At 38.0% G+C, this 27,575-nt stretch overlaps 1 protein-coding gene across 2 annotated transcripts in view; it reads left to right on the top strand.

The window, feature by feature from the left end:
- LOC149302355 (dystonin-like) overlaps positions 1-27,575 on the top strand; it is a 220,535-nt gene that overhangs the window by 94,061 nt on the left and 98,899 nt on the right. Inside the window, exons 9-33 of one of the 2 annotated variants that reach the window (XM_089482516.1) lie at positions 474-640; positions 12,067-12,179; positions 12,275-12,381; positions 13,915-14,034; positions 14,927-15,022; positions 15,106-15,233; positions 16,937-17,030; positions 17,335-17,489; positions 17,894-18,146; positions 18,183-18,404; positions 18,710-18,838; positions 19,864-19,941; positions 20,037-20,198; positions 20,279-20,383; positions 20,863-20,958; positions 21,512-21,637; positions 21,933-22,085; positions 22,543-22,697; positions 22,895-23,021; positions 23,274-23,457; positions 24,442-24,599; positions 24,986-25,164; positions 25,404-25,542; positions 26,009-26,202; positions 26,652-26,814. In XM_089482516.1, coding sequence (XP_089338642.1) covers positions 474-640; positions 12,067-12,179; positions 12,275-12,381; positions 13,915-14,034; positions 14,927-15,022; positions 15,106-15,233; positions 16,937-17,030; positions 17,335-17,489; positions 17,894-18,146; positions 18,183-18,404; positions 18,710-18,838; positions 19,864-19,941; positions 20,037-20,198; positions 20,279-20,383; positions 20,863-20,958; positions 21,512-21,637; positions 21,933-22,085; positions 22,543-22,697; positions 22,895-23,021; positions 23,274-23,457; positions 24,442-24,599; positions 24,986-25,164; positions 25,404-25,542; positions 26,009-26,202; positions 26,652-26,814 — 3,603 coding nt within the window. Of the gene's footprint in view, positions 1-473; positions 641-12,066; positions 12,180-12,274; positions 12,382-13,914; positions 14,035-14,926; positions 15,023-15,105; positions 15,234-16,546; positions 16,708-16,936; positions 17,031-17,334; positions 17,490-17,893; positions 18,147-18,182; positions 18,405-18,709; positions 18,839-19,863; positions 19,942-20,036; positions 20,199-20,278; positions 20,384-20,862; positions 20,959-21,511; positions 21,638-21,932; positions 22,086-22,542; positions 22,698-22,894; positions 23,022-23,273; positions 23,458-24,441; positions 24,600-24,985; positions 25,165-25,403; positions 25,543-26,008; positions 26,203-26,651; positions 26,815-27,575 lie in introns of those variants that run through there. The other variant, XM_089482517.1, reaches the window with a different exon arrangement.

Here is a 27,575-nt window from a genome sequence, read left to right as displayed (position 1 = left end):
GTTGGACTGTTCTTCTTGTCCGCAAACTGCAATTTTACTAAATACAGCCCATAGGTTGAAGGTAGTGAAAATTTTTATAGTTTAGCTGTAATTGCATGTGAAAATATGGAGAGTCCAGAAAGGTCAAACGTTGGGTAGCATCACGAGAGATACAGAGTGATGTGGGTCACATACGATAGTCATAGTCCTAAGCTACATAGGAGGCAATCAGGTCTGGTAAGGGAACGAGTGCCACTCATTTCTGCCATTCTAGTGCCAAGTCTGTTCAAAGTATCAGCAAAGCTTATTATCTCATCGGCAGTGTTTTTAAACTATGTTTCACATCCTTCATCTATTGTTTGGTGACATGTGTGAGAAATAGCTGTACATTTTGAGTTGGTTGTATATGAATTAACACGTAAAACATGTATGATGGATCAAATTAATGAGCTTCTCTCGGGATTATTTATAACACCTGTTTTACTTGACTTTAGATTTCTGACATCCACGTTACCGGAGAGTCAGAGGATATGTCTGCCAAAGAGAAGTTGCTCCTTTGGACACAACAGAATACAGGAGGATATGGCGGAATACGCTGTGAAAACTTCACCACCTGTTGGAGAGATGGCCGGTTATTTAATGCCATCATTCATCGATACAGGTATAACACAATGGTTATCTTTGTTAATTTCTTGTGCTTGTAGTATTTTCGCTCTGTTGTTCCGGTCTTCAAGTTGTTTTCTTCCCTTTTATTCTTGTATAACAGTGATAACAAGCTTGGACTTGACACTGGTGTAGGTGAGGGCCGCCAGGTAGATGACATAAATGTTTCCACACAAGCTGGCAAAGTGTTAAACAGTGGCAGTGCTGTATTGCTAATAAATATTAATTGTTGCTGGTTCGAGCGCTTGGGATTATGTTTTCCTAGTGTGGCAAACTGAATTTTAGAATACTTTGGGTGGGAATGTTCTTTAGTAGCTACCGTGATGCGCTGTTTGGTTAGGAGGTTTGTCATGTCTGTTGCCTGTGTCAGATCTTGAATAAGTTTGGAATGCTGATCATATAGCAGCTAGAAAATAGACTGTTTATGTACTTTCTGGGGAAATTGTGCTTAGATAATTCCTAATGCTTGTGATATAAGATCTGCTACATATAAATTACTGAGCATATGACAGTACGCAGAAGTTAAAGTATAATGCAGTTGGATGTTGACTATCCTCCCAGATTAGAGATACAACGTAGCTCCAAAAAGCAGGATTTTATAGCATGTTTTCTCAAAAAGCAGCTAATTACTTTTATTCTGTAATCTGTTTTTATAGGTAATAATGGTGTGAAATGAATAATGTATATCCCCCCTAAGAATTTCACCAGGGACCCTCCATCTAATGGTAGTTTATACATGGTTTGGGTTAGTCAGAATATGTATATTCATAGTTCTAATGTAGCGTGTAGCCTCTTGAAGATCAAGGTCTACCAGAAAAGACATCATTAAAGACATCATCCAGTAGACTGAAGTCATCAGCTGGCATGAGCTTATGTTTATGGGAAGGAGTATTAATGGTGTAGTACTATGAGGAGAGAAGGGTATGTTTTCTTTTGAATCAATTAGGTTTTCTGCCCCTTAGCGAGCCGAGTATTTCAACTTTTCCATCAGATCAGATATAAGCTCTTAGTTGCTGGTGCAGAAAGGCCATAATTTATGGAATAGGCTTCTGGAAGCTTCTTTAGCCTGCTGCTGCATTCATTTGCCTCAGTGTTTAAACATGTTCCCAGCACTCAGGCCCGTGCATGATTCACATTCCTTCCTGGTGGAACAAGGAAGGTAAAGCATGCGCTTACTATGCTGAGGACCTAAAGGACGCAGAGGCAAAGGAGAACCATGCTCTGCCTTACTCTTCTCTGCTGTATTATGTGCTTTATCCTAATACAAAGGATTCTGTGCATTTCTGGAACTGTAACAAACAGGTTTTATAGACCAATGACATTACCAGGTCATATAATTGTACTGAGCAATAAGGAGTGAAATGGATAAAGTGGTCAGCAGAAATATAAAATCATTAGCATGCCAGGGCTCACTAAACTGTTTGCATAACAAAGATGCTTAACAATTACAGTACAGGGGAAATTTGTCGGCTGCACATCCATGAGGCGAATCTCCCGTTCCACCACATCCCAAAGGCTGTATTGGATTGAGATGTGGTGACTGTGGAGGCCATTGGAGTACAGTGAACTCATTGTCATGTTCAAGAAACCAGTGTGAGATGATGTGAGCTTTGTGACATGGTGCATTATCCTGCTGGAAGTAGCCACCAGCCTGAAACGTTGATACAACGCAGGATGGATCCATGCTTTCATGTTGTTTACGCCAAAGTCTGACCCTGCCATCTGAATGTCGCAGCTGGAATCGAGACTCATCAGACCAGGCAACGTTCTTCTAGTCTTCTATTCTCCAATTTTGATGAGCCTGTGCGAATTGTTTCCTTTTCTTATCTGACAGCAGTGGCACCCGGTGTGGTCTTTTGCTGCTGTAGCCCATCTGCTTCAAGGTTCGACGTTTTGTGCTCTCAGGGAGGGTATTCTGCATACCTTGGTTGTAACGAGTGGTTATTTGAGTTACTGTTGCCTTTCTGTCATCTTGAACCAGTTGCCCATTCTCCTCTGATCTCTGACATCAACAAGGCATTTTCGTCTACACAACTGCCACTCACTGGATATTTTCTCTTTTTCGGACCATTCTCTGTAAACCCTAGAGATGGTTGTGCTTGAAAATCCCAGCACATCAGCAGTTTCTGAAATACTCAGACCAGCCCATCTGGCAGGAACAGCCATGACACGTTCAAAGTCACTTAAACTTCAGGAAGGTGTCTTGACTATATCTACATGCCTAACAGCATTGAGTTGCTGCCATGTGATTGGCTGATTAGCTATTTGCGTTACAAACGATTGAACAGGTGTACCTAATAAAGTGGCCAGTGAGTGTATGTAAAACAAAGTACCACGCTGTGGTCTGAAACATCTATATGATATAACCGTTAAATAAAGTATTGCCTATAGCATCTACCATTTAGCAATACGGATGTAGACTTGAAACAAGTTAATTGCCACCAACCCAGTTATGTATTATGTTTTCTGCTGCAGGCTGGGTAAGATGACATTTGGCTAAGCATAATATATTATTATGGATTGTTTTCATATGTTATGATTTACAATATATTTAGCTTTCGGAATTGAGATAAAAATGTATCGCTACTATAAAGACAAATGTCTGAGCTATGCATAATTTTGTGCTTACACGATACTTCCATCTCTATGACCAAATTTGGTTCTCATTTTATCTTTGGTTCCGTTATATGAAAATACAAGATGTTCTCTACTGTATCGTCACATGGACAACTGTAACATTAATGTGTTAAGCTACACAAGAAGTTCTTTGAATGTACAAATCAAGGAGTCATGGATACCATGTTCATATTATTTGTTAGCCATTGAGTAAGTGACAATGCAACGACACAATAATTTACATTTGGGAAACACTGGAGAAAATATATACATCACTTAACCATATTGATATGTGCCAGAAGAATTTTATGTGATGAGAAATTACACAATCCCAAAGAGAACAAAGGCTGGGGAGACATACACAGACACTCCAGCTAATGAGCTAGACTTCTAGATGGATAAGATCCCACGCCACAGGGGGCAATGCACCACAAAGTCAACCAAAACAATAACTCCGAGGCATTCACAAACTACACACATACAAACTCTTTGTTACAATGTCTTGGCCAAAATTAGTTCATCTATTAGGGTTTAGTCTTTTCTTGTAGAGATGAAAAAGAACTTATGCAAACAATTCATGTTTGATGTTCCAGGTGCTCTCTTTGGGACTACCAGTTTTTTTACTGTGTGCCAATAAATGAATTGGTAAAGTAAATTGGCGTGTCTGTACAGGGCTCGTTTCTCTGGGGAGACATTAGCCATATGCAGAACCATTGCATTTTCAATGCCCATGGGAAACATAGGGGGTTTCCAGAAGCTATTTACCCTATTGCGCTAGAATGCATATTGATATGAGACACATATACATATCTAAATACAAAATTCTTGGCTGTTCTGAATCAATAGTTCATTTGACTTTCCACTGTTTCTTTTAGCATTTTACCTACCCTGACAGTTACTAATTCATCTCAATTTAAATAAGAAATCAAATGTGCTTCCAAATGTATTCTCTTATAATTTAGAAAAAATTTCTATTTTCACTGGCATAGGATTAGCAAATCTCAACAGGGCAGTCAATATCATCTTTTGGTGAATCAGACAGTAGACAAGGACTCAATCCTTGGCCACAGCAGACTGTTGTGTACATTACACCAAAATATTAGCCGACTAACCTTTCAATGCTGCTATGGCAACAAAGACATTTAGCCTATCAATGTCTTTTCCTTTAGTCTTCTGTAACTGAGCATATGCAATTTAACTCAAAAATATTTAAAACTGTAACTTAAAGAGTCACGTTTTGCAAATGAGTAAAGTGATTTTTACAGTTCTTGTTTTAAAGAGTTTTGGTTAAAAACCTGGTAGCAAAAATAGCATGAAACAAATATGTGAGGAATCAACATTCCTGCTGTTATCGCTATCATCTGATTATTAATGAACATAAAAGTAGGTATTTGCCTTGGAACGTTCCTCTATAAACTTAAGATGCTGTCTTGTCTAGTGCTAGTGCAGAGGAGAGAGCCAAGATTAATATAATACCTAGATCTCTTTTTCAGTTTCAGGCTTGTTTTGATCATTTATTTAATCAAATATCTGCTTGATCCCTCATGTAGCTACAGAGACTTATGGAGATCTATGAAATGTTGACACTAATAAATATACAACAAGCTAGGCATGTTACATTGCCTGCTCCTAAGAAATATATTATTACAGACCTACTGCTGCCCAGCGTATAGTCACAAGGATTGGTTTTAGCCAAAAGCTTATTAAAAAAGGCACCCTCTTACTGTATTCTGGCAATGCTTCTGGTGCGTAGATACATGCCCCGGCATTTCAGATACCTAAAAGTTCTAAGGCGGGGGTTCTTAAAGGGACAGTCCATCACTGTTTTCATGTTAAAAGCATATAGAAGTCCTATATACTGTCATGGTCTGAATTTCTCATTCTCTGAATGTGTTAGGTCCTAAATAAACTAAAATGAGCATAGCATGTTTATACATCTGGCAAATACGACTGTATGCCCAGTTGGTGTCTCCATTAATTTGTATTATTGCACATACAAGGATATCAACCCACAGCACACAAAACGTACAAAACCCCAGGTAATTGCAAGATCAAGGTTCGAATCCAGCCTAGCAGCATAAATGATCCAAGCGTTCTGGTATAAAGTAATATCAGGATACCCGTGGTAAAGCACCACTGCTACCCATTACTGCAGCTGCTTCAGCAAATACATGGAAACGCATAGCATACCGATTACTTATACTAGGTCTATAAGGGCATTTAATGTAACTTTACAAGCAATATGCCAGTTATATCAGTATCAGTTTATACTTAAATTTCAAGCATTGGCATACGCCAGAAAGATAAGTACAACAGCTTCCTGCTAACTGTCACTGTATGAACGGCTCCTTACTAATCACTGCTTTGCTGATAGGACCAACCTTCAGAGCAAAGCCTGGAGGGGTCTTATCAGTATTGGAGGAACGGAATGTTCAACTTTTCTGAAGTCGTACAAGAATTACTCTTTAGACATAACCCAACATATAATCTTCTGACACTGACAACACATGCAATTCCTGCCCGTGGAGTTTAATCATTATGGTTTTAAAATGGCAGATTATTTCAAAGCAAGTTCCGTTAGATACGCTCATCGAAGGAGAAAGCTCTGCAGCGGTGGACCATGATTTCCATGGGGAATGTTGGATTTCTGCTTCCTGACACAATAAATTGTGTACAAATGATATGTGTACTCTAATATCATAGAGATAATTGTGTAACCTGTGTGAATAAATGCATTCTAAAAATCTAATCTAATAATAAAATCTATTACATTAACAAAAAAACCCCCACATTTTTATTTACCATCAGTTTTCCCCTTTGGACCAATGTTCAGATAACATGCATATGACTTAGTGCTCTTTCTGCTGACATGAATGTAGGTGCTACAGAGCATGTACTGGAAGTGTAGTGTACCTAAGTATGCTTTCTTCCTTCATTACTTCCTTAGCAGCCAAGGGGCCTAGACTGTCCTTTTAAGTCAGTTCAAAACAAACAAAAAAAACAGGGATGGCCATGCATATTTGTTGGTTGTTGGCATGATGGTCAACGATATCATTGATCACTAATGATCATGCACAGAAATGCCAGTGAACATACAAATGTCATATTTACCTCTGTCTTGAGTCCCTGCCTGTGATTGTCAAGGCCAACTTCTAACTGCTAGCAGGCTTTATATTCATGCCAACTGGTATAAGGCAGACTGCGTACCTTCAGAGAGTGGGTCTATGCTTTGTAAGTACCCAAACGGTGTTATCCTTCTATGTCAATGTCACGATTCAGTGGAAAACATCTTGTATTTTCATATAATGGAACCAATGATAAAATGAGAACCAAATTTGGTCATAGAGATGGAAGTATTGTGTAAGCGCAAAACTATGCATAGCTCAGACATTTGTCTTTATGGCAGCGATACATTTTTATCTCGATCCTGAAAGCTAAATATATTGTAAATTATAACATATCAAAATGGTTTATTGATATTGTTTGTTGTGGAGTAGAATGTGAGATTTTGGGTAGTTATTTAACAGAACTAGAGAAAACACTTGTTTAATAAGACTCTCCAGCCATCGTATACACTCGTTTTCCCATTTGCAAATGCATGGAGGATCATGCCCACCCAACTAAATGCAGGACGGCAGATGTGTTTGGCTGAACACATCTCCCTATACGTGATATACTTCAGCTCCAGCACTAGCTCAGACAACACTAGGGTGAAGTCAGTTCAATGAAAGCACTTTCTTGCCACCAATTGGCTACTCCAACCAGCCAATCAGTAGCAAGAATAGTCAGACTATGAAGGAGGAGGGCAGCTGCTGAAGCAGGGCTGCATCTTCTTTGTCACATAAGTGCCTTATTTTTTCACTTTGATGATTTTGCACTCTTTTATAGTGGCGGTGGCAGTGACATTTAACTGTCCCTTTAAAGCTAAGTCACTATGAATGACTGCAGTCTGTGGGCATAGTAAATTTAAACTTAAAGGAATTCCTCCCATTGTTTATTACTTATATCCAATTAAAACAAGTTATCCAAAATGGTGTGCTGTTTTATTCTATAAAATATAAAAATATAAAAGAGTTATTTTTTTTGCGTAATATAAGATTTTCAGGCAGTTGGCTACTAGCCACTGTAAACTGTGAGCTTTTAGCATAACTAAACTGATTTATCAAAATTCCTTTCCTTGCACCCTCACTAAATGCAAGAATGGCATATTCTGATGTTGGCTCCCTGCACGTTACTTTTAATATCCTAGTGCCCGTCTAAATGGGTTTGTTCCTGTGCATATAGTTTGGGGATAATGCTAATCCTCACATGTTACGGCAGGCCTCCGACACATTTCAAACCTTTTAATGTAATATTCCTGAAGGGTGAATCAGACCATTGTTTTTATTGCTATAAAAGGAAGCAGGTTGTAAGCATTCTTTTATGCCTCTTCACGTCTTAGCTTAATAAAATGCATTTACTATATTTGTTTGCCCTAAAGTAACAAATATATGTAATGGTTTCAAGCTTCTTCATGTCATCAGGATATTAGCAGGACATTACGCACAGGATAATGATCTCTGACAATATGGGGAGACAAACAGAATTCATTATGGCTCTTTCTTGTCGTATCCATCATGACCAGTCTTGGTCCTTGACCAATTGCACCCCAGACATGAGGCCCCGCTGCCGTCCTTTCCCACACGCCATGTCATTTTTACTTTTGGAAAGTAATTATAGACAGAGATCTTGTGCACAACCCCTATTTTGCTGATGCTTTATTTGTCCAACTGGTAGTCTTCTGACCTTCAGTACTTCAGGACACATTGGGGACTTAGTTTCTGTTGTGACAGCCAACACCCCCTGGTCCAGGTCCTTTTATGAAAAGGCTTGGTCCATGTCTGTGTTAAACAGTAAGGAGGTTGTGTGATGGATAAAATGAGAGGATTGTTTAGATAAGTGAACAAGTGTGGGATTGAGTCCAAAGACTGGTCGAGATCATCATAAGAAAGAATTCTTATGACTAACTCCCAAGGTTTGGTGGAAACAATCCTGTGTAACAACAGCATCACTTGTTTGCTGTTTTTCTACTTGTGCCAACATTTCTTCCAGCGTCTATGTTTCTATTACTCTGACTCGATTGCCCAAGCCCTCCTATTGCACCACAATTGCACTGGCCCTTTCTCCCTTTTCTAACACATAAAAAAATTCTAAGTAGAGCAGACACCCCTCAAGTGACCTCCTTTTAGCTGGATATTATTCACCTTTGCATGGAGATGTAGCGTATTTGTTCATCTGAACACATCTCCTGCAAGCCAAGAAGCCTGGGTGATAGCGATGGAGGGCCAGTGCATGGGGGGGGGCAGCCTTGAAAGCTTGCAATTTATTATATAGTTAGGCAATACATTTACAAAATGTGCCCGGTATAGCTACAAGTGATAGGTGACATTTTTCTCTAAAAGTATTGTTGGAGAGATTTACAAGATGTCCATTATGAATATTAACCATTTAATGCATGGAATGACACTTCAAATATAAGAGTATGTTTTCTTATTGTTTTTGTTACTGTTTTACCAATCAATTCTATTGTGTAATTTACATAAAACTGTTGCTGTAAAATATTATTTTTAAGGGTATACACTAAACAAAATGAATGAGTTACTATCCAAATGAATGCCACTTGTGATGTCTATGAAATTTAAAATGTAAGTAGTAATTGGACATGGGCATAGTCAAGGTCAAAGTGATGTTGACCTTTTTTTTTTTTCTCCAGGCTTTTTCAGAATTTAAACTCCCCTGCCTTAATTCCTATTATTAATTCTTAGTTTATTAACATCCTCATTCATAGCATTACAAAGGTTAGTTAATGGAGAGGTTGTCATTGATGATATGGCTGTTCTTTAAGCAGCTCCTTAGGACGTTGTTTGATCTTTGTGATATCTTTGGAGATGGAGGGTGGTTTGTCATCTTTTTCTTGAAAATTAGCCTATGTTATAAAAGTAAATTCCAGGGCTTTTTGGGTTCGGACATCTAGTGGCCTAGATAGCAAATCCAACCGTGGTTGTGATGGCTGCCCTCCCCCAGTGACTGAGTAATAATACATAATTATTTGCATCTCTTCCTCAACTCTCACTATATTCTGAATAACTTGATGCATACGTAAATAACATTTCCAGCCCTGACCTTCTTATGCCCCCTACACTATTCCCTTGATCAAAGCTATATGTAATTCTGAACTTCTTATGACCTTTAGCCATTCCCATACTATTACCAAATGGTTATGACTGAAGTATAGAAACAGTAGTTGGTGGGAGTTCTTAAGGAGTTAAATATTAAACACTAGAACAACCGTACATATAAAGAAAATAAAAAGTACAACGCAGGATCTATAAAACGAAAACAATTTAATAATTAAAAACACTGTATCTAAAAATAAACATACACCGTAAGAAACAATGTTCACATATACTGTATAGTGTCATATTTTGAAATGGTAAGAAATATGAGACCTGACGCGTTTCGCCGTACACGCGGCTTCCTCAGAGGTGTAGTTGAGAAATACTGATTTCAATGGATCTGTAGAAATGGCTAATTTTCTGCCTGACTAATGTAGTGGCGTTTTGACATGTTGCAGATCTTACTAATAGATCCTCGGGAAAAGTAAAAGTGGTGTGGTATGGACGGTGGTCCCTTACATTATTTGTGATTTAAGCTATATTTCTTTTATTAGAAATGGGAATAGGGAATTTTACTAGTTTTTGTTGTCATGTTATTAAATGTCATTGGTCTGTTGTGTGGCGTTAACACTAGTATAAAGATAGTATAAGATCATAGGAGCTTTTCCAATTTGTCTTATTATATACGGTAGTTTGTTATCTTTCACTATTATGTAGAAGGTATGGCTGTAGTTGTTAATGCTTAGGTTGTACATGTAACAGTATAACTTGTTACAAGTGCTAGGCTTGCCCTGAAACATTGAACGGTTACTTTAAATCTTAAAATGACTGAGCCTCTGGGGAAATTACATGTTACTTGCTGCATAATGAAACAGTAAAAAAAATGCAATACATAATAACATAATATAGAATTGTTTGGTCCCTTACAATGAGCAGAGTTGCAGCTCTAGAGGGAAGAAGAGCACGGAAATCAGGATCCTGTCTGTTTTATAGCGACCAGATGGCTTGCTTAACCCGGACGTTTACAGAAAATGCATATCGTGGGGCTGCATTAAAATCAGTGCAGCACTGCATGATAAAATACACTTTATAAGCATCACCCATTAATGGTTGCCACCTGGCCACCATGCTGTATTGTATCAAACGCTCTAGCATTGTTACAGAGTAGAGCAGGATTCCATGCTGTTAGTTGGTCTTATAGTCACAATACCTCATCTTCCAATGCAAAGCCAAATGTAAATGCCCTGCTTCAAAGTTAAATTACATATTGTACCGGTCCCACACATGTATGTGTATATATTTATATACACTGTGTGTGTAATATATATATATATATATATATATATATATATATATATATATATATATATATATATATATATATATATATATATATATATATATATATATATATATATATATATATAGTAGTAGTAGAAGTATTATTAAACACTCATCTACAGACACCGGACAAGCCAGAAGGCTTGTTTTTCCCCTCAGAAATCTCATGGTGCTTTCACAACCACAAAGGGATTCTGGGTAGGCACATGCAAATAAGGTTAAGGTATTTCTTAGCTACCCCAAGCCTCAACTATTAAGCCAGTATCACAACCTCATGCTGACGAGTCCCATGAAGGACGAAACAGCTGTCCATGAGTGGTGATCTGGCTATTGTACCTCTTCCCGAGTTTTGTCTAAACGCTGTCTTGTACAGCGGGCAATTACTTTCAAGGGATCCATGTATAAAGTGGATATAGAGGCAAAGGTGATAATTGTTAACCTTATTTGCATGTGCCTACCCAGAATCCATTGTGGTTGTTAAAGCACCATGAGATTTCTGAGGGAAAAACAAGCCTTCTGGCTTGTCCGGTGTCTGTAGATGAGTGTTTAATAATACTTCTACTACCCCTTAAATTTAAGTGGAAGGGTTTCCATCACCTTTTACCCACCATAACTTATGTAATGGTATATATATATATATATATATATATATATATATATATATATATATATAATATAATCTGATAATTATATATAAGTTGATAATTACCTGCTGTGTCTTGAAATGATAGCCTCTACCACGTCTGATGGGAAGCTGTTCCATTTATCTACCACTTTCACACAAATAAGTTCCTTACCTTAAACCTAAAAGCATTGATCCTCATGATGATTTCCTATGCATTTTCTGAGAGTGGTTTAGAGCATAGGTTGAGTCTTGCCCCTGATCCTTGCTAGTAATCCATCTGTCTCATGCTTTTACAGTATATGGGTAAGCATTAATGTAAAACTGCATTGATAGATCATTTATAGCAGCGGTTCTCAACCTGTGGGTCGCGCACTTTGGGGGTCAAACGACCCTTTCACAGGGGTCGCCTAAGACCATCGGAAAACACATATTTCACAATATATAATTACATAATTTTATGGTTGGGGGTCACCACAACATGAGGAACTGTATTAAAGGGTCGCGGCATTAGGAACGTTGAGAACCACTGATTTATAGGGTTTCTTCACTATGTGGAAAAAAAAAACCTGTTCCCCATGCATACAATACTAAAAAAATATGTAAATTGTAACCACTTTTTAATAAACAATTTTGTTATCTATGTCAAAATGAATATTATATTACCAGTTTTTTGTTTTTTTTCTTCAGGCCGGACCTGATTGACATGGATACTGTTGCTGTTCAAAGCAACATTACAAACTTAGAAAACGCATTTTATGTTGCTGAGAAGCTGGGTGTCACAAGGCTTCTTGATCCTGAAGGTGAACAAACAGTAATCATATATTCAGAAGATGACATTGTATAAACAACGAGGATGAGAAAACAAACAGTTCTGTTTTGGGTTTTTTTGTTCTAGATGTTGACGTTTCTTCACCAGATGAGAAGTCAGTAATAACGTATGTTGCATCAATGTATGATGCATTTCCAAAGACGCCAGACGGTGGAGAAGGAATTAGTGCAAGTGTAAGAAATTATTTTCTAACGTTTAGTTTTCATTTTTATATTATATAAAAATATATTTTATATTATTATATTTTAACTGAAAACCCAGAGGGGTTTGCCATTTGCAGAGTCTTAGCTTTATTTACTTAGGTTTATTTTTCACTGCGAGGCTGGTAGATGAGTGAGGCTTCCTTCCAGCAGAAACATGAGGTCCTTAGGGGCATGAACATGCATACACATACATCCATACACACACACACACATACATCCATACACACACACACACATACATCCATACACACACACACACACATGCATCCATACACACACACACATACATCCATACACACACACACATACATCCATACACACACACACACACACACATCCATACACACACATACATCCATACACACACATACATCCATACACACACATACATCCATACACACACACATACATCCATACACACACACATACATCCATACACACACACATACATCCATACACACACATACATCCATACACACACACATACATACATACACATCCATACACACACACACACACATACATCCATACACACACACATACATACATACACATACACACACACACACATCCACACACACACACATACATCCACACACACACATACATCCATACACACACACACATACATCCATACACACACATACATCCATACACACACACACTTACATCCATACACACACACACTTACATACACACACCTACACACATACATACACACACACACATACATCCATACACACACACACATACATACACACACACACACACACACACATACATCCATACACACACACACATACATCCACACACACACATACATCCATACACATACACCCATACACACACACATACATCCATACACACATACGCTAACATCCATACACACACATAAAACCACATATAGATCTCTTTTCCTTAGCTCATCTTCTGGTGCAACATTTGTTCTATGGGGGTCACTTGATCTCGAGTGTGCGCCTCCTGGCTACAGTAGCCTGAACAGTGCAGCAACTATAATGTGGCCGGTGCATCAGCATTTTATCCATTTTCCACATGCCTGGTTTGCCTAATGGATAACCCGCCACTGGTAGTAGAAATATATGGGCAGACTAGATGGGCCAAATAGTTATTTTCTGTTTTCAGATTCTGCTAAGGGGCTAATATTTGGATAGGTATTTAAGTTGCAAAGTAAACAGTGCTGGATGCTGTGATGAATGGATAACGTGTGTGGGATCTGCTAGCACCTCTCATAATTATCAGTTACTTATATCCCCCATAGGTACTTTACAGATAGATGGGTTAAAATGATAAGATAATTACATTCTGATAACAGCAATATTTTCAGATGGTGGCACCGTAATGATTTTACCATTGTTTTTTTTTTTTGCTTTAATCATCATTGCAGGTTCCTGTGTTCCTATATCCTATGATAGCTGATAAATGTCCAGTGAAGCATCTTTGCAATAGCTGTGTTGAGCTAACAGCAGTCTTGTTTTGTTCTAGGACGTGGAAGTGAAGTGGATAGAATACCAGAATATGGTTAACTACCTCATCCAGTGGATCAGGCACCATGTTGGCCTAATGTCTGAGAGGAATTTCCCTAATAATGCTGTAGAGCTTAAGGTAAGCTGCCATATCCTTTTCAAACTTTGCAGCGGAATCACTTTTCAAATGTATTTCTTTACTATTTCTTTTACTAACTTTTTCATAGGTCCAATTGTGTTGCTGCTGTAATTAGCCTAGAATATGTATGGTCTAATTCATTCGTTTATGGCATCATATACTGTGTATGTATATATATATATATATATATATATATATCTGTCCAAGATTTAGCTGCAAGATACCTAATAAACATATACATTTCATACATCATGCTACCTGTACCTCTTGGCCTCCAGAGTAGTATTAGTTTAGTTGTTTGCCTGGACAAGCCTTCTACTCCTCTAAATGAGAAAGGGGCAAGGACATTAATTTGTTGTTTCTGTACTAAAGGTTATACAAGTATGTTAGGGCACTCATTCTTCTCATGGTCGTCACCGATAGAATTAGCTTTTATTGAGGATCTGTTGTAGATCCTTGCCTTTTTATGCGGTTGCTTTCAAAAGCTGCCGAATTGGTATTGGAATGTTGCAACCTGTACGAAAATAAAGGATGGAAAGCTTATTTTATGTGAAATCACATGGACCTTAAAGCTTATACTCCTGTGACCTTTTGTCCATTATCCAGTACAAGTACACTTGCAGCTGCAGAAGTGCTCAGTGATTTTGTCAAGTAGTGACACAAGAGCCTTTCCCTCAGCACCAACCATTGTATTATATATATTGTATATATATAACTGTACCTAAAGATTTCAGTGAGGACCACTCTGGCTTTCTGGGTGAAAGCATGGAGTAGGTCTTCTTGTGTTCCTAGGATCTCCCCCCTCTCTCCAGAATTAACAGTCTTATATTAATGCAGACCTTACTTACTTATATGACTAACTCGTCTAATACATGTCTGTCTCTCCTTGCAGGCACTTTATCAACAATACTTGCAATTCAAAGAGAAGGAAATCCCACCAAAGGAGACACAAAAAGCTAAAATTAAGCATCTGTACTCATTGCTAGAGGTCAGTGTCGCTGTTTCTTGCTCGCACTTGTAACTGTGGATAAGGGGAATGTTTCACTTAAAATTCCTCTTATATTTTGAAAGGCTTGGATTGAGTTTGGACGTATCAAGCTCTGCCAGGGATATCATCCAAACGATATAGAAAAAGAATGGGGAAAGCTGATTATCGCCATGTTTGAAAGGGAGAAGGCGATAAGGCCAGAAATTGAACGGTATGTAAAATGGCGAGTTCGGTATAAATTATTTATATATATGAAACTTAAGGTCCTAATGATGATGTTGGACATAGAAGGCATATTCATCATTAAGTATATGGTCACCTTTGTTAGCCGTCACATTCATAATCAAGCACATCATTTTTATAGCAGTGACTCTGACGTTCTGCGTATGGTGATTAACTCCCTGGTATTCCTTTCCCGACTTCCGCCAGTCAGATGTCCTCCCCCCCAGGTGAATAAGATAAACACTTTATAGTGTTATCACCATAGCAACCACAGGTGTGTACCTGTTGATAGGACTGTTCCATTGGTTGGTTTGGCGATAAGCCCAAACTTTACACCGGAATGACCCCATAAACAGTATTGTGCAAAAGTTTTAGGCAATTGTGGAAAAAAAAACTCTGTAAAATAAAAAAAATATGTTAATAGTTTATTTTTATTATTTAGCAAAATGCAAGGAGAGCGAACAGAAGAAAAGGCAAAGGGCGGTCACACCAAATAATTATTTGATTTAGATTTTTCTTCAGTTTTTTCTTAAATGATACAAATAAACTATTAATAGGTCTATTTTTTACCATTCTTACTTTAGAGCATTTTTTGTACACCTGCCTAAAACTTTTGGACAGTCCTGTATATGTGTTTGTATAGTAGAGCTTAGACACATACATATAGCAAAAATACAGCTTTCTAAACATGTTATTATTTGTATAACATTTAATATAATTGTATAATATATAAGTATATATATAAGTGTTTACAAATTCCAACGAGACATATGTATTAGAAGCCAAGCCTCTATGATGTTTCTGCATATTCCCGTGCCATTGCTATATCTGTAGGTGTGAAACGCACACGCTGGGCTTAACCCCTTGATTTGCCAGAATGTATGTTTGTCTCTGACGTATCCTGAGCGTTGCCTTCTTCATATGGAGTGCTAAGGTGCATCAACAACTGTTTCTTGGGACTGACAAACGGAGAATAATTGAAATATTTGGCATATCCATTTCCCACAGACGCCCAGATGAAGCTAATCAGTCCTAACATGCACAGCATTCAAAAGAGAGCAGGGGGGCGAACTTGAACGGGTATATATGGCTCCGGGCGAAATCCTTTGAAGAGCTATCTGAACATTATTTGCTGGGTTTTGAATATACATGTTGGAGCCTATTTAAGAATAGACGCTAGTGGTACGTTTAGCCAGTAGGGATAGTTTTTCTTTCCTTGAAGCTGTACATTCCCCCCCCCAAACCTTTATCTTTTATCATACTGTCACAGTGAATGGATAAGTAGGGGTCACTGCTATAAAAATGAACAGCACCTGTTATGGCTACTATAGTAGTGATTCTGTACTCACGGGCAGCAGCCGCACTAGCCTTGACTCCAATGAGAACTTACTATCTGTTAAGTGTGGTCCTACCATGATCAACTCGTATATCAGCTTTGGCAGCGAGCAGCCTGGGAGGCAAAGGTAAGTCCAGTAAAAACCAAAAGCCCCGAAATGTTCCAGATTCTGTTTTCTGCATTTTGGACCCAGAAATCCATTGATATTTATATCTTAAATTCAGATGCACCTTATGGGGAAAAGTATTTTTTATTAAGTTGGAGTTCATTTTTTGCCAAAATCTATTTTTTTTTCTTCATTTTTTTTTTTTTGTGTGAATTTTTAAAAATATTTTCTTTTATCCCCCTGCTTTTAGGCTGGAAATGCTGCAGCAGATAGCAAACCGAGTGCAGAGGGACAGCATGGGATGTGAAGACAAGCTGATCCTTGCACGCAATGCACTGCAGGCTGTGAGTTTACAACTGTATACTATAACACTGCTTTTATTCATGGCATAATCTTATTACTTATTACCATAAGTTATTATTATTACTTATTTTACCATAGATTAATTATTAAGGGTTTTCACTCGTACCGTTAAATTCCTTCGATAGTAAAGATTTTTAACTTAAAGATTACTTCTTTCTTTTGCCGGATATTTTTTTAACGCTGATAATTACCAATATAAACTCTGATGCATTATTATGATAGCATGGTTAGCAAATAAGTTCAATTGTAGTGGCATTAAAAGCGGCACTGTACTTCAACTCACAGGATGCCAAAAGGATGGAATCTGGGATCCAACTTCAGCATGAAACAGAGGTGGCGGGCTTCCTGATCGAGTGCGAGAACCTACTGCGGCAGCAGCTTCTTGATGTGCAGACGCTGGTAGACGGGAAATACTATCAAGCAGACCACCTGGTACAGAGGTACATGTGCCCACGGCAAACCGGCCATTATGCACGTCACCTTTGCAAATGCATTGAAATATTTAAGTAGCTGAATTTCACTATTAAGTGCATATTTTTGCTTTACAAAAAGGAAATCAATGTTTGTCTCTCCTGTGTTACGGCACGTTATTTGTGAATAGCTCCCTTAATCAGATCACAACTATGATGTGTTTCATTTGCGTGCCCAAGCAGCAATCTTTTTTCTGTATACTGTTTCTTTAAACCTTTAATAATCTTGGAAGTAGTACATATGCTACTGGTGACCTTTATAAAGTTTAAAAAAAAACAAACGAAATCTCTTTATATTTTTTTAATAAAAGTGTTTATCTGAAAATGATCTGGATTTTTGCTTACAAACTAAGCGTTGATTTGTTTATGTGCAGAGTGGCTTCACTGCGCGACGAGCTCCTGGCCATAAGAAATGAATACACATCGATATACAGCAAAGGACGGATGCTTACTTCTGACCAGGCAAAACTTATGATATCAGGAATATCACAAAGTCTGAACTCAGGATTTTCACAGAGTTTGAACCCTGCAATGAGCTCCACAATGAACTCTAGCCTTTCTCACACTATGGCACCTTCTATGTCGCCGACAAGCCTGACACCGGGTCTTCCGTCAAGCTTAACTCCAGCTATTTCTCACGGCTTTAACTCACAGTTGGCTCAGCCTATGTCTCCAGTTATGACTCCAACCTTTGCACCAAACTTTAATCCAGGTTTAATCCAGAACTATGCAACCGGGATGAATACAAACCCTTTACAGTCACTAAAGCTTGTGCCCGTCAAAAGACCCATATTAAAATCTTCCTTTGCTGATCAAAACTTACCAGAAGAAGAAGCAAATTTAAGATTTGTTCAGGACCTCTTGAACTGGGTAGAAGAAATGCAGGTAACATTTACTGTCACATCTTTATAATTAGAAGAGCATACAGATATGCCAGTTCTTCATTAAAAGAAGACAGAGAGACAACCATATTGTATTTAACGTGAGTTTAATATTTTATTGTGTTACAATTTGAGCTTTCCTCAGTGGTATACCATAAAATGTTGGGGTCTCGTGTAGGCTGTGTCGAGAAATGTAGAACCAGCGATGTCATTGAACAGAAAATGTAGCTTGTAGTGTCAGCTGTGTTCCTGTGTTTCTTGCCGTTGGAGTGACCCGTGTGGACTGACCATGTTGCTGTTCTCTGACAGGTTCAACTTGATCAGGCAGAATGGGGTTCAGACCTGTCCACTATCGAAAGCCATTTAGAGATTCACAGAAATTTCCAAGGGGCTGTTGAGGAGTTTGAAGCCAGTTTCAAGGAGGCAAAAACGAGCGAGGTATAAGCACGCGTACCCCTTTCCTTGTGTGGATTTGCATTGTGTGTAGAGCTTAAAAGTCATCTCATCTTGTACTATGCAGAGAACTAAAAGTATTAACCAGATGTCTAGCGCTTTTTCTTTTGTACCAACATTTCAGAGATTTATGTCTTTAAACTGCAGTGGGGTTTAGTCAAACAGGTGATTTTAGAAGAAAACAGTTCTCGGTCGTGCAACGCAACCTCTTGGCAGCATGTCTCAAAGCTTAATTGAAGGTGCCCTGCCTTTGAGATATAAATATCATACACAATTAAGCTACAGGCATGCCAAGCTATGTCTCTGCTTGCAAGAGTGGAGCATTCATGTTTTTAAAATATAATTACACGCCAAGCATACAATGCCCTTGGCTCTAAATTAGTGCATGTTTTATGTCGAGATCTTTACATACCATCCTTTTCCAATAAATCTTTTACAGTTCAGCTTTTATTACATCTTATTCTTGAGCGCTTCCTACACACAATGTGGTTATTTTACCAGGAACTGTTTTCAAGAAGAATAAACATTGACATATATGGTTGGTGGCTTAGAATGGTATTCACTTGACTCTCAGCTCACCTGTATCACTGATGTTTATGAGAAATCAGCTCCCCAGAGCTTCTTGTGCAAGAAGGGCTGACCTGGCAATGCATAATGCATCGTACAATCGGTGAGAGGGCTTCTCTCCACATTATCTGTGCCAGCCCTTCCCTTTCTTGGAGAAGATGCTTGTTATGGTTGGTCCACCATGATGTGTACCAAAGTATTCTCATTTGAATAACATGTCCCAAGGCCATATGCCATCCTGCGGTGCCTAGTGTTTTATGTATAGACACATTTTAGCACATCAGTCTGCGGATTTTTATGTTTATAGAGAGGAAAAACCTCTGGTCTTTTATACTATGTAATCAATATTTGATATTGTGGCAGCTGTAATAGTGATTAGTTAACAGTGCATAAATAACTGCACTAACATTATTAATAGTATAACACAATTATTATCTTTTTAGCTCCAGATGTCTGGCAGTCTTAAAAGCAGCTACTCTGAGACTATGGAGAAACTTGAGAGTCAGTACTTGAAACTCGTGGTAAGGCTAATTCTTCAAGTCCATTTTTCAAAAAAGCGGCTACATATGATGGTTAACAGAACATTTTTTTTCCTTTGCTTCTGTAACACAAAAAGAATTTATCGAAAAACCGGCAAAGGAACCTGGACTCTCTTCACAGTTTTGTGGCCAAGGCCACAAGAGAACTTATATGGCTGAACGAAAAAGAAGAAGAGGAGGTGTCATATGACTGGAGTGAAAGAAACCAGAACATCTCTGCCAAGAAGGACTATCATGCAGTAAGTGTTGTATTTTGAATGACCTCGATGCTTCGAGCCAGGCATCACAAGTGGTCTAATGTGAATATCTCTTTGTGAAGGACCTAATGAGAGAACTTGATCAGAAAGAGGAGAACATCAAGTTGGTGCAGGATATGGCAGAGCAGATGTTGCTTCAGAATCATCCCGCAAGGTCAACTATCGAGGTATGTATGGACAAACCTTAAACATGACGTCACCAGTTCCTGCAGGCTCCTGGGGTGGAAAGGAGGCTCAGGCCAAAATTCACCCAAGTATGGAGGGAGGGTCGGGGCGGAGCAGTGGTCCTGCAGGATGCCTCTCACAGTTTTGTGATGATCTGGTTAGATCTCCTGTCCTTAAAAACAGTGAAGAGCTCCCTGAATTTCATATTTTTATCAGCTTGTGTTCTTATTTGAATGTTTCTCAATATGGATGAGCTTACATGTTCTGATTAGGACACAGCACACCATCGATACACTTTATCTATGATTTGTGCAACCAAATACCCCAGAGAATAAACCGTCATAATACTACTCTTTCCGGCCTCGTATGCAATTCATTCAGATTATATATATATATATATATATATATATATATATACATTCATTGTTTGCAATAAGTTCTCCATCTGTTTAAGTTATTCTTCTATGTGCTTCATTTCTAGGCCTACAAAGCTGCCATGCAGACGCAGTGGAACTGGATTTTGCAGCTTTGTCACTGCGTAGAGCAGCATATGCGCCAGAACGCTGCCTATTTTGAGGTATAGTCATTACTTATTCCAGAGGATAATAAATCGGGAATGTTGAAGTTTATCCTCTCTGTTTAGCTTTCATCATACACGTTCAGTAGCTATTATATTTATATTTATACAAGATTATGTTATCATGAGGACACCAGCACCCAGTAACTTTGTAATATACTATAGAAGATTTCATATTAACCCTTTCATGACCAATGATGAACCAGGTACGTCATGAAAAAGATGTACATAGAGGACCAGTCACATACCTGGTACATCATTAGTATAAAAAAAACTGTGGGGCCATCATAAAAAGGAATGCACATTCATATAACCTTTCATGATCGCAGAGGTCACTTCTTCAGATTGAATGACGCTAATGCTTGTTTAATTCCGAATAGGAGACCTATTCTGAATCTACGTGGTTTTTCTATGTCGGCCAAAAAAAGTGGTGTCACGACTAAAGGCAGTATGGGTCATAAACCCTAGATAACTAATGAACCTATTTCTTTTCACACCCATCTGTTTTATTTTGTGTCAAAAGATGATGAATCTTATGGTTCTATTATTACAGTACTTCAATGACACCAAAGAAGCCACAGATTATCTGAAGAGTCTGAAAGATGCCATTCTAAGAAAGTACAGCTGTGACAAGTCTACTAGCCTCCACAAGTTGGAGGACTTGGTCCAGGAGTCTATGGTAAGGACCACAAATGAGAATCATTTCTACGGCACACTTTTCATTATTATTTTTAGAATCTTCAGTTTAGTGCTAAGCAGGATGTAGACTTTTAGATAAGCTTCCATTATTACCTTGTTTGCTTGAAAATTCAGATATTTACTTTTTTAGCGTGGTAACTAAAATAAATATCTCCACAAAATGAAATGGATGAAATAATTAGATGTTTCCACATCAATGATCAAGGCTTAAGGACCATAAGAAGAGAGGAATTTTCATGTCATGGTGGCTTTTTGTCTTTTTCTAAATTATTTAGGAAGAAAAGGAGGAGCTTTTGCAGTACAAGGGCACGGTTGCCAGTTTAGTTGGAAAAGCAAAGTCAATAGTCCAGCTGAAACCACGGAACCCCGAGAATCCACTTAAAGCGTCTATCCCTATCAGAGCTATATGTGACTACAGACAAATCGAGGTAATGCTCTTTTGAAAAAAGCTTGCTATGTTTATGTCTTTAATTATCAGCTTTTACTTGATTAGCTTCTTTGTCCAAAAACTGTAGGTAAGAACTTACTTCACTATGCATAATAAAGAAGCTGTTGAGCTTCCCATACAAGAAGAACTGAGCTTACCCAGCATATTATGAACATAATAAGAAGACTTAATAAGGTGTCCAAGGAAATAAGAAATGCATATATCAGAATAATTGTTGTTCTTATTATTGTCAGAATGAATATTAGTAGTAGTAGTAGTAGTATTCCATCAGGAATAGGAATAGTTAGTTATTTATTTATTCATGTTTTCAGAAATTCTTAAGGAGAATGATCTGCTTTTTTCCATGCAGAATAAGCAGTAGGTATTCAAACTGTATATAAAGTAATCAATTTAGAAAATAATACACTTGTTTTATTCTATCTCCAATTTTTGTTTAGATCACAATTTACAAAGATGATGAATGTATATTAGCGAGTAACTCACACCGTGCGAAATGGAAGGTGATCAGCCCGACCGGCAATGAAGCTATGGTCCCTGCTGTATGTTTTACAGTACCACCGCCAAATAAAGAGGCGGTTGATGCAGCAAACCGGTACGGCGGTCTTGTTTTACATGTTTATTAATTTGAAATTGAAATGACAAGGTTGTAAAAAGAATATTAAAAACACTGAATCATATATATTTTAAGGGAGGTGAATAACATGATATGGTATACGTAGCAGGTTGGTTCATGGGCTGCTCATGAACTGTTTAACGGGACTGTGAATAAAGATTCTTTTTTTTTTGCAGGATTGAACAGCTGTATCAGAGTGTGTTAGCGCTATGGCATGAATCCCATGTAAATATGAAGAGCATCGTGTCCTGGCATTACCTAGTGAATGAAATCGAAGCAATCCGGGCCAGCAAGGTTTCCTCTGTAAGTTCAGGATCCTCATACTGTTAGGACTTTGTGGACAATCGGTGAAGAATGTTGGGAAGTGTTTGACCTTGGCTGTCATGTCCTAGTATGTGGCTGGACTTGTAGTCATATAACAAGCACAAAGCTTGTATGAAATCACTTTGAGTGAACAGGCTTACCCGTTGACCTCTTTGATATGATTGTGTAATTACATGTTTACATCTTTAGTTACATCTGTAAATTAATTAATAATTCTGTTTTGAATTTCAGATTAAAACCCTTCTTCCAGGGGAACACCAACAGATTTTAAGCAATCTAAAGGCCCGTTTTGATGAATTCCTTGACGACAGTCAAGAATCTAAGATGTTCACAGTGTCTGACATAGGCCAGCTTGAGAGGGAGGTCAATGTCTGCAAATTGTACTACGAGGAACTTCTAAAATCTGCAGAAAGAGGTAAATGCATAATTGAAGTATACGTTTAATAGCACTGTTTGTGTCCCTATATAAATAAATTTATATATATATACTTCAGCACACCATATGGAATCCCACAATTAACTGTGTTTTAATGGCATTTAATTAGTATTCTTCACACAATGGTTGTTTATTAGAGTTTATTAGGCATACGCGTTTTGCTTTTACAGTGAATAAAAGATGCTTCTTTCTAGGTGTGCATTATTTGCTAATAGTACCTGTGAATTAGACAAGTAGCAACAACAACTGCTAAATGTTAGTGGTATAAATGAACTGGAAAGGAATTATTTAATGGCTGCACTGATGGTAGCTCGAGTAAGTGAATAAGTACAACGGCACCACATGATGGCCAAAGTGAGAAATACAGTCTCTGCACAAAAATGTTGTGGGATCTGACAAATTCAGATTTTCAACTCAATGGTAAATGATCGTGTTACTTTCATGTTTGGAATTTTAAGTACTAAATTCAGCAAGGGTTAGACTTTCTGGAAGTCATTAATAGTCAACATGTGTGTTAATGAATAAACTCCCGACAGCGATACGTACGATCAGCCTCCACCTTCCTGTGGCTTTACAGATGTTGTTGAGCTAGATCTTCCAACATTCTTCTTGTAAACCAAGGATAATCAACCGGTTGTCCCATCAGAAGTTGTAGAACTATCACAAGGATTAGTAAACCACTTACTAGTTGAATGTTTTACAACATCTTAATATAAGTTGGCTACCCTTACCTAGATTTTGTTTACAAGCATCATGGAGATACTGTCTGAAGAGTCCAAGGTCACATACTCATGCAATAGACTGTGTCCCTTGCTGGTGGACTTTAACATGTTAGTATATGAGCATATTAGCACTTACATGGCGGGGGGGGTCTCTCTCTTGCAAAACTGTCTCACCTTCTGTTATGGCTTACACAAACTTCTTTGAGATTTGCCTGTAAATGTTACATTTGTTATTCAACAGAGGAGCAAGAAGAATCAATTTACAATCTGTACGTGTCTGACATTCGTAACTTCCGCCTCCGACTGGAGAATTGTGAAGAGCGTCTAATAAGGCAAATCAGGACTCCATTAGACAGAGATGACATCCATGAAAGTGTGTTAAGAATTTCTGAACAGGAGGTATGTCTCCGTACAGATTCTTCCGGACATGTGTTCTGCAATGCAGGATGTCAAAGAATGCAAGCAATCTGGAATGATTGTTAGAACCAAAATATACTGATTGGCATACTAATGGCGTAAAGGCATGCATTTCCAATATATATATATATTAGTATGAAAACTTTTTTTTTATTTTTAGCTGATAATGGAACAAGATTAAGACATGTGGTGTAAATCTTTCAGGCAATCAGAAATACGTGCTAGTATTACTGGAAAAATCCATAGTTAGATCACTTTTTGTCTCATTAATGTATGAACTTACTTGTTATCCCCATTTGACTTCCATCAAACAGTAATAAGAGGTCACCATGTATTTAACCATTTTTTATTATTCCATGTTTGTTCAGAAACTCAAGAAGGAATTGGATCACCTTAAAGTAGATTTGTCAACAATCTCTGAGAAGTGCGAAGAATTCTTCAGTCAAGCTGCTGCCACTCCATCAGTCGAGACACTCCGTTCCGAGCTTAATTTAGTCATTCAAAATATGAACCAAGTCTACTCCATGTCATCTATATATTTGGAAAAGTAAGTGTACTTTAGAGACACAGAACTATTTAAGAATTCAAATAATGCATCAGATTTATGTGAATTGTCTTTGCTTCTATCCAACGAGTGCAGCACTGCTAGATGTGCTAACGGAGCTCTCCATTCTACTAAAAGTTTGTTTCTATCTGTGCGTACAGCTATGTTTTGGGTTACTTGTCCACTTCTTACAGTCTAACACTTGTAACTGTTACCAATTAGAAATACCATTTTATTCTCAGATTAAAGACCATAAACCTTGTGCTGAAGAATACTCAAGAAGCAGAATCCCTGGTGAAACTGTACGAGACAAACCTATGTGAAGAAGATGTTGTTACAGCAGACAGAAACAGTATTGAAAGAGTGGTATCCACGCTGAAGGTATAAGTTATTCACGAGAACATACATTGAGTACATGCATACATTGTACAATGACAACAAACTATCAGTGCCTTTTGTGTCGCCTGACAGTTAAGTGTTCCCTATAAAAATGTGAAACTCACTTAATTATTTCTGGGAGGGGGTTGGCCACTCAGCAGTACTAGGAATAAGACGTTTTTATGCTGCATACGATTCAGAATAGGTAGGAAGAACAGCACCTTTAATGGTACTTTTCCAATCAAGAAGGAAGGAGGGTTTTGAAGAAGGTCCACCATTATGAAGCATCTGAAAAATAATAATAAAAAAAATTGCTAGAAAATGAAGGATATGCTGCTAGAATCTTAAAAAATATTTATGTGTAAAGTTAAAGGGCATTCAATGAAAATCTTATTGTTGAGGTTGTACAACATAGATATGGTAGTTATTATATAGTCATATGGCAAAATATTTCTTGTTTTTTTTAAAGCAATGGCGATCTGAAGTGGACGAGAAACGAGAAGTATTTCATGCCCTGGAAGATGAATTGCAGAAAGCCAAGGCCATCAGTGAACAGATGTTCAAAACGCACAAAGAGCGTGATCTTGACTTTGATTGGCATAAAGAGAAAGCAGACCAGATTGGAGAGAGATGGCAGAACGTGCACTCCCAGATTGAAAACAGGCTTGTGCTTTTTTATTTCCGCATTTTTCAAACACTTTATCCCAGAGTACAATTAATTCTAGGGTTGCAACTTTAGCGCCAGCAGATTCGGTAGAGGGTAATTTATAGTTTCAATACTTTAGGTAACAACTGCTATCAAATTCCACTGCATACCACCTTAAGCAACCCAAGCCCACAAAGTAACACTTCTTTTGTGTGTCATAGCTTTCTTCCGGTTTATTTTAAGAGTGGGCTGAAGTTTTATGATCAAGCTTTATATGGGTTCATATTTCTCTCCTATTCCCTATTCCCTTCTTTTTTTCTTGTATTTCCTTATTTTGAGTCACCTCTTGTAGTGTAATTATTAGCACTTTTTTCGCTATTGCTGATATATCCATATGCCCTGAATGCTAGAAAACCTATTTGTCGTTTGGTCGTTTAACTGAAATGATTGCATGTCGTTGTATTAGATTACGCGATCTGGGGGGCATTGCCAAGTCTTTGAAATACTACAGAGAATCTTACTTGGCACTGGACTCTTGGATTAGACAAACAGAGGAAACGCAAAGTACGCTACAAGGGAACCTGCCCGATAATAGCAAGGCACTGTCAAAACAACTGGATCAGCTGAAGGTGAGTCTCATGGGCTTTTTTTAATTACATTTTACTTAGTGTTGTTACAATAGCGAGAGTAAAATGAACAATAGCATCACAACTGGCAAAGTACAAAACTGGCAATAACATTAACAGACATTGAGTCACGTTGGTACAGAAGGAATAGGGCCCTGCTCTTGCAAGTTTGCAGTTTGTTAGGAAGCTGAGAGAGGTTTAGACGGAATATGAGTGACCACTTGGGTGAGGAGGATTTGGTTGTCATATGTGAGGTCAGTGGTGAAGAGATCTGGAAGGTGGGGAGGACAGACGGTTTCTATTCAAAATGCAGGCTTTTAGTACTAGGAGGATAGGTTTTAAGTTTCTCTAAACAGGAGAGGTTTTAGTGAGCATCCTAAGTTAGACTAAGTGGAGTGGACTCTGGTGGAACTGGGTAGAGCATTCCAGAGAAAAGGTACATCAAGGGTAAAATCTCGACGCAATTCATGTTAGGAGCAGAGATAAGAGGGACGTAGTACGGCATGGCTGTGTAGGTAAGGGTCCTAAGGCTTGAATAAGAAGCTCCTGCAGGATATAATGAGGTGTTGGTTTCAATCAGCCGGGACGTATTTGTGACACTATCATGAAAATATGCACACAGTAGTTGTCAACTTGGATCACAACACATTTGCTATTTCCAGAATACAAATCAAAAACAAATAAAAAACTGCTATATATACTAAAACCTGTACTGATTTAAAACTACTTTACATAGTCCAAGGGTTTACTTAAAGGGGGGGATT

Source organism: Sceloporus occidentalis, unplaced genomic scaffold (genome assembly GCF_023333645.1).
Source record: "Sceloporus occidentalis isolate IW3139 unplaced genomic scaffold, rSceOcc1.0.p SCAF_19, whole genome shotgun sequence".
Lineage (NCBI taxonomy): Eukaryota > Metazoa > Chordata > Lepidosauria > Squamata > Phrynosomatidae > Sceloporus > Sceloporus occidentalis.
The sequence above is the reverse complement of the archived record's forward strand: the minus strand, read 5'-3'. Positions and strand labels throughout refer to the sequence as shown.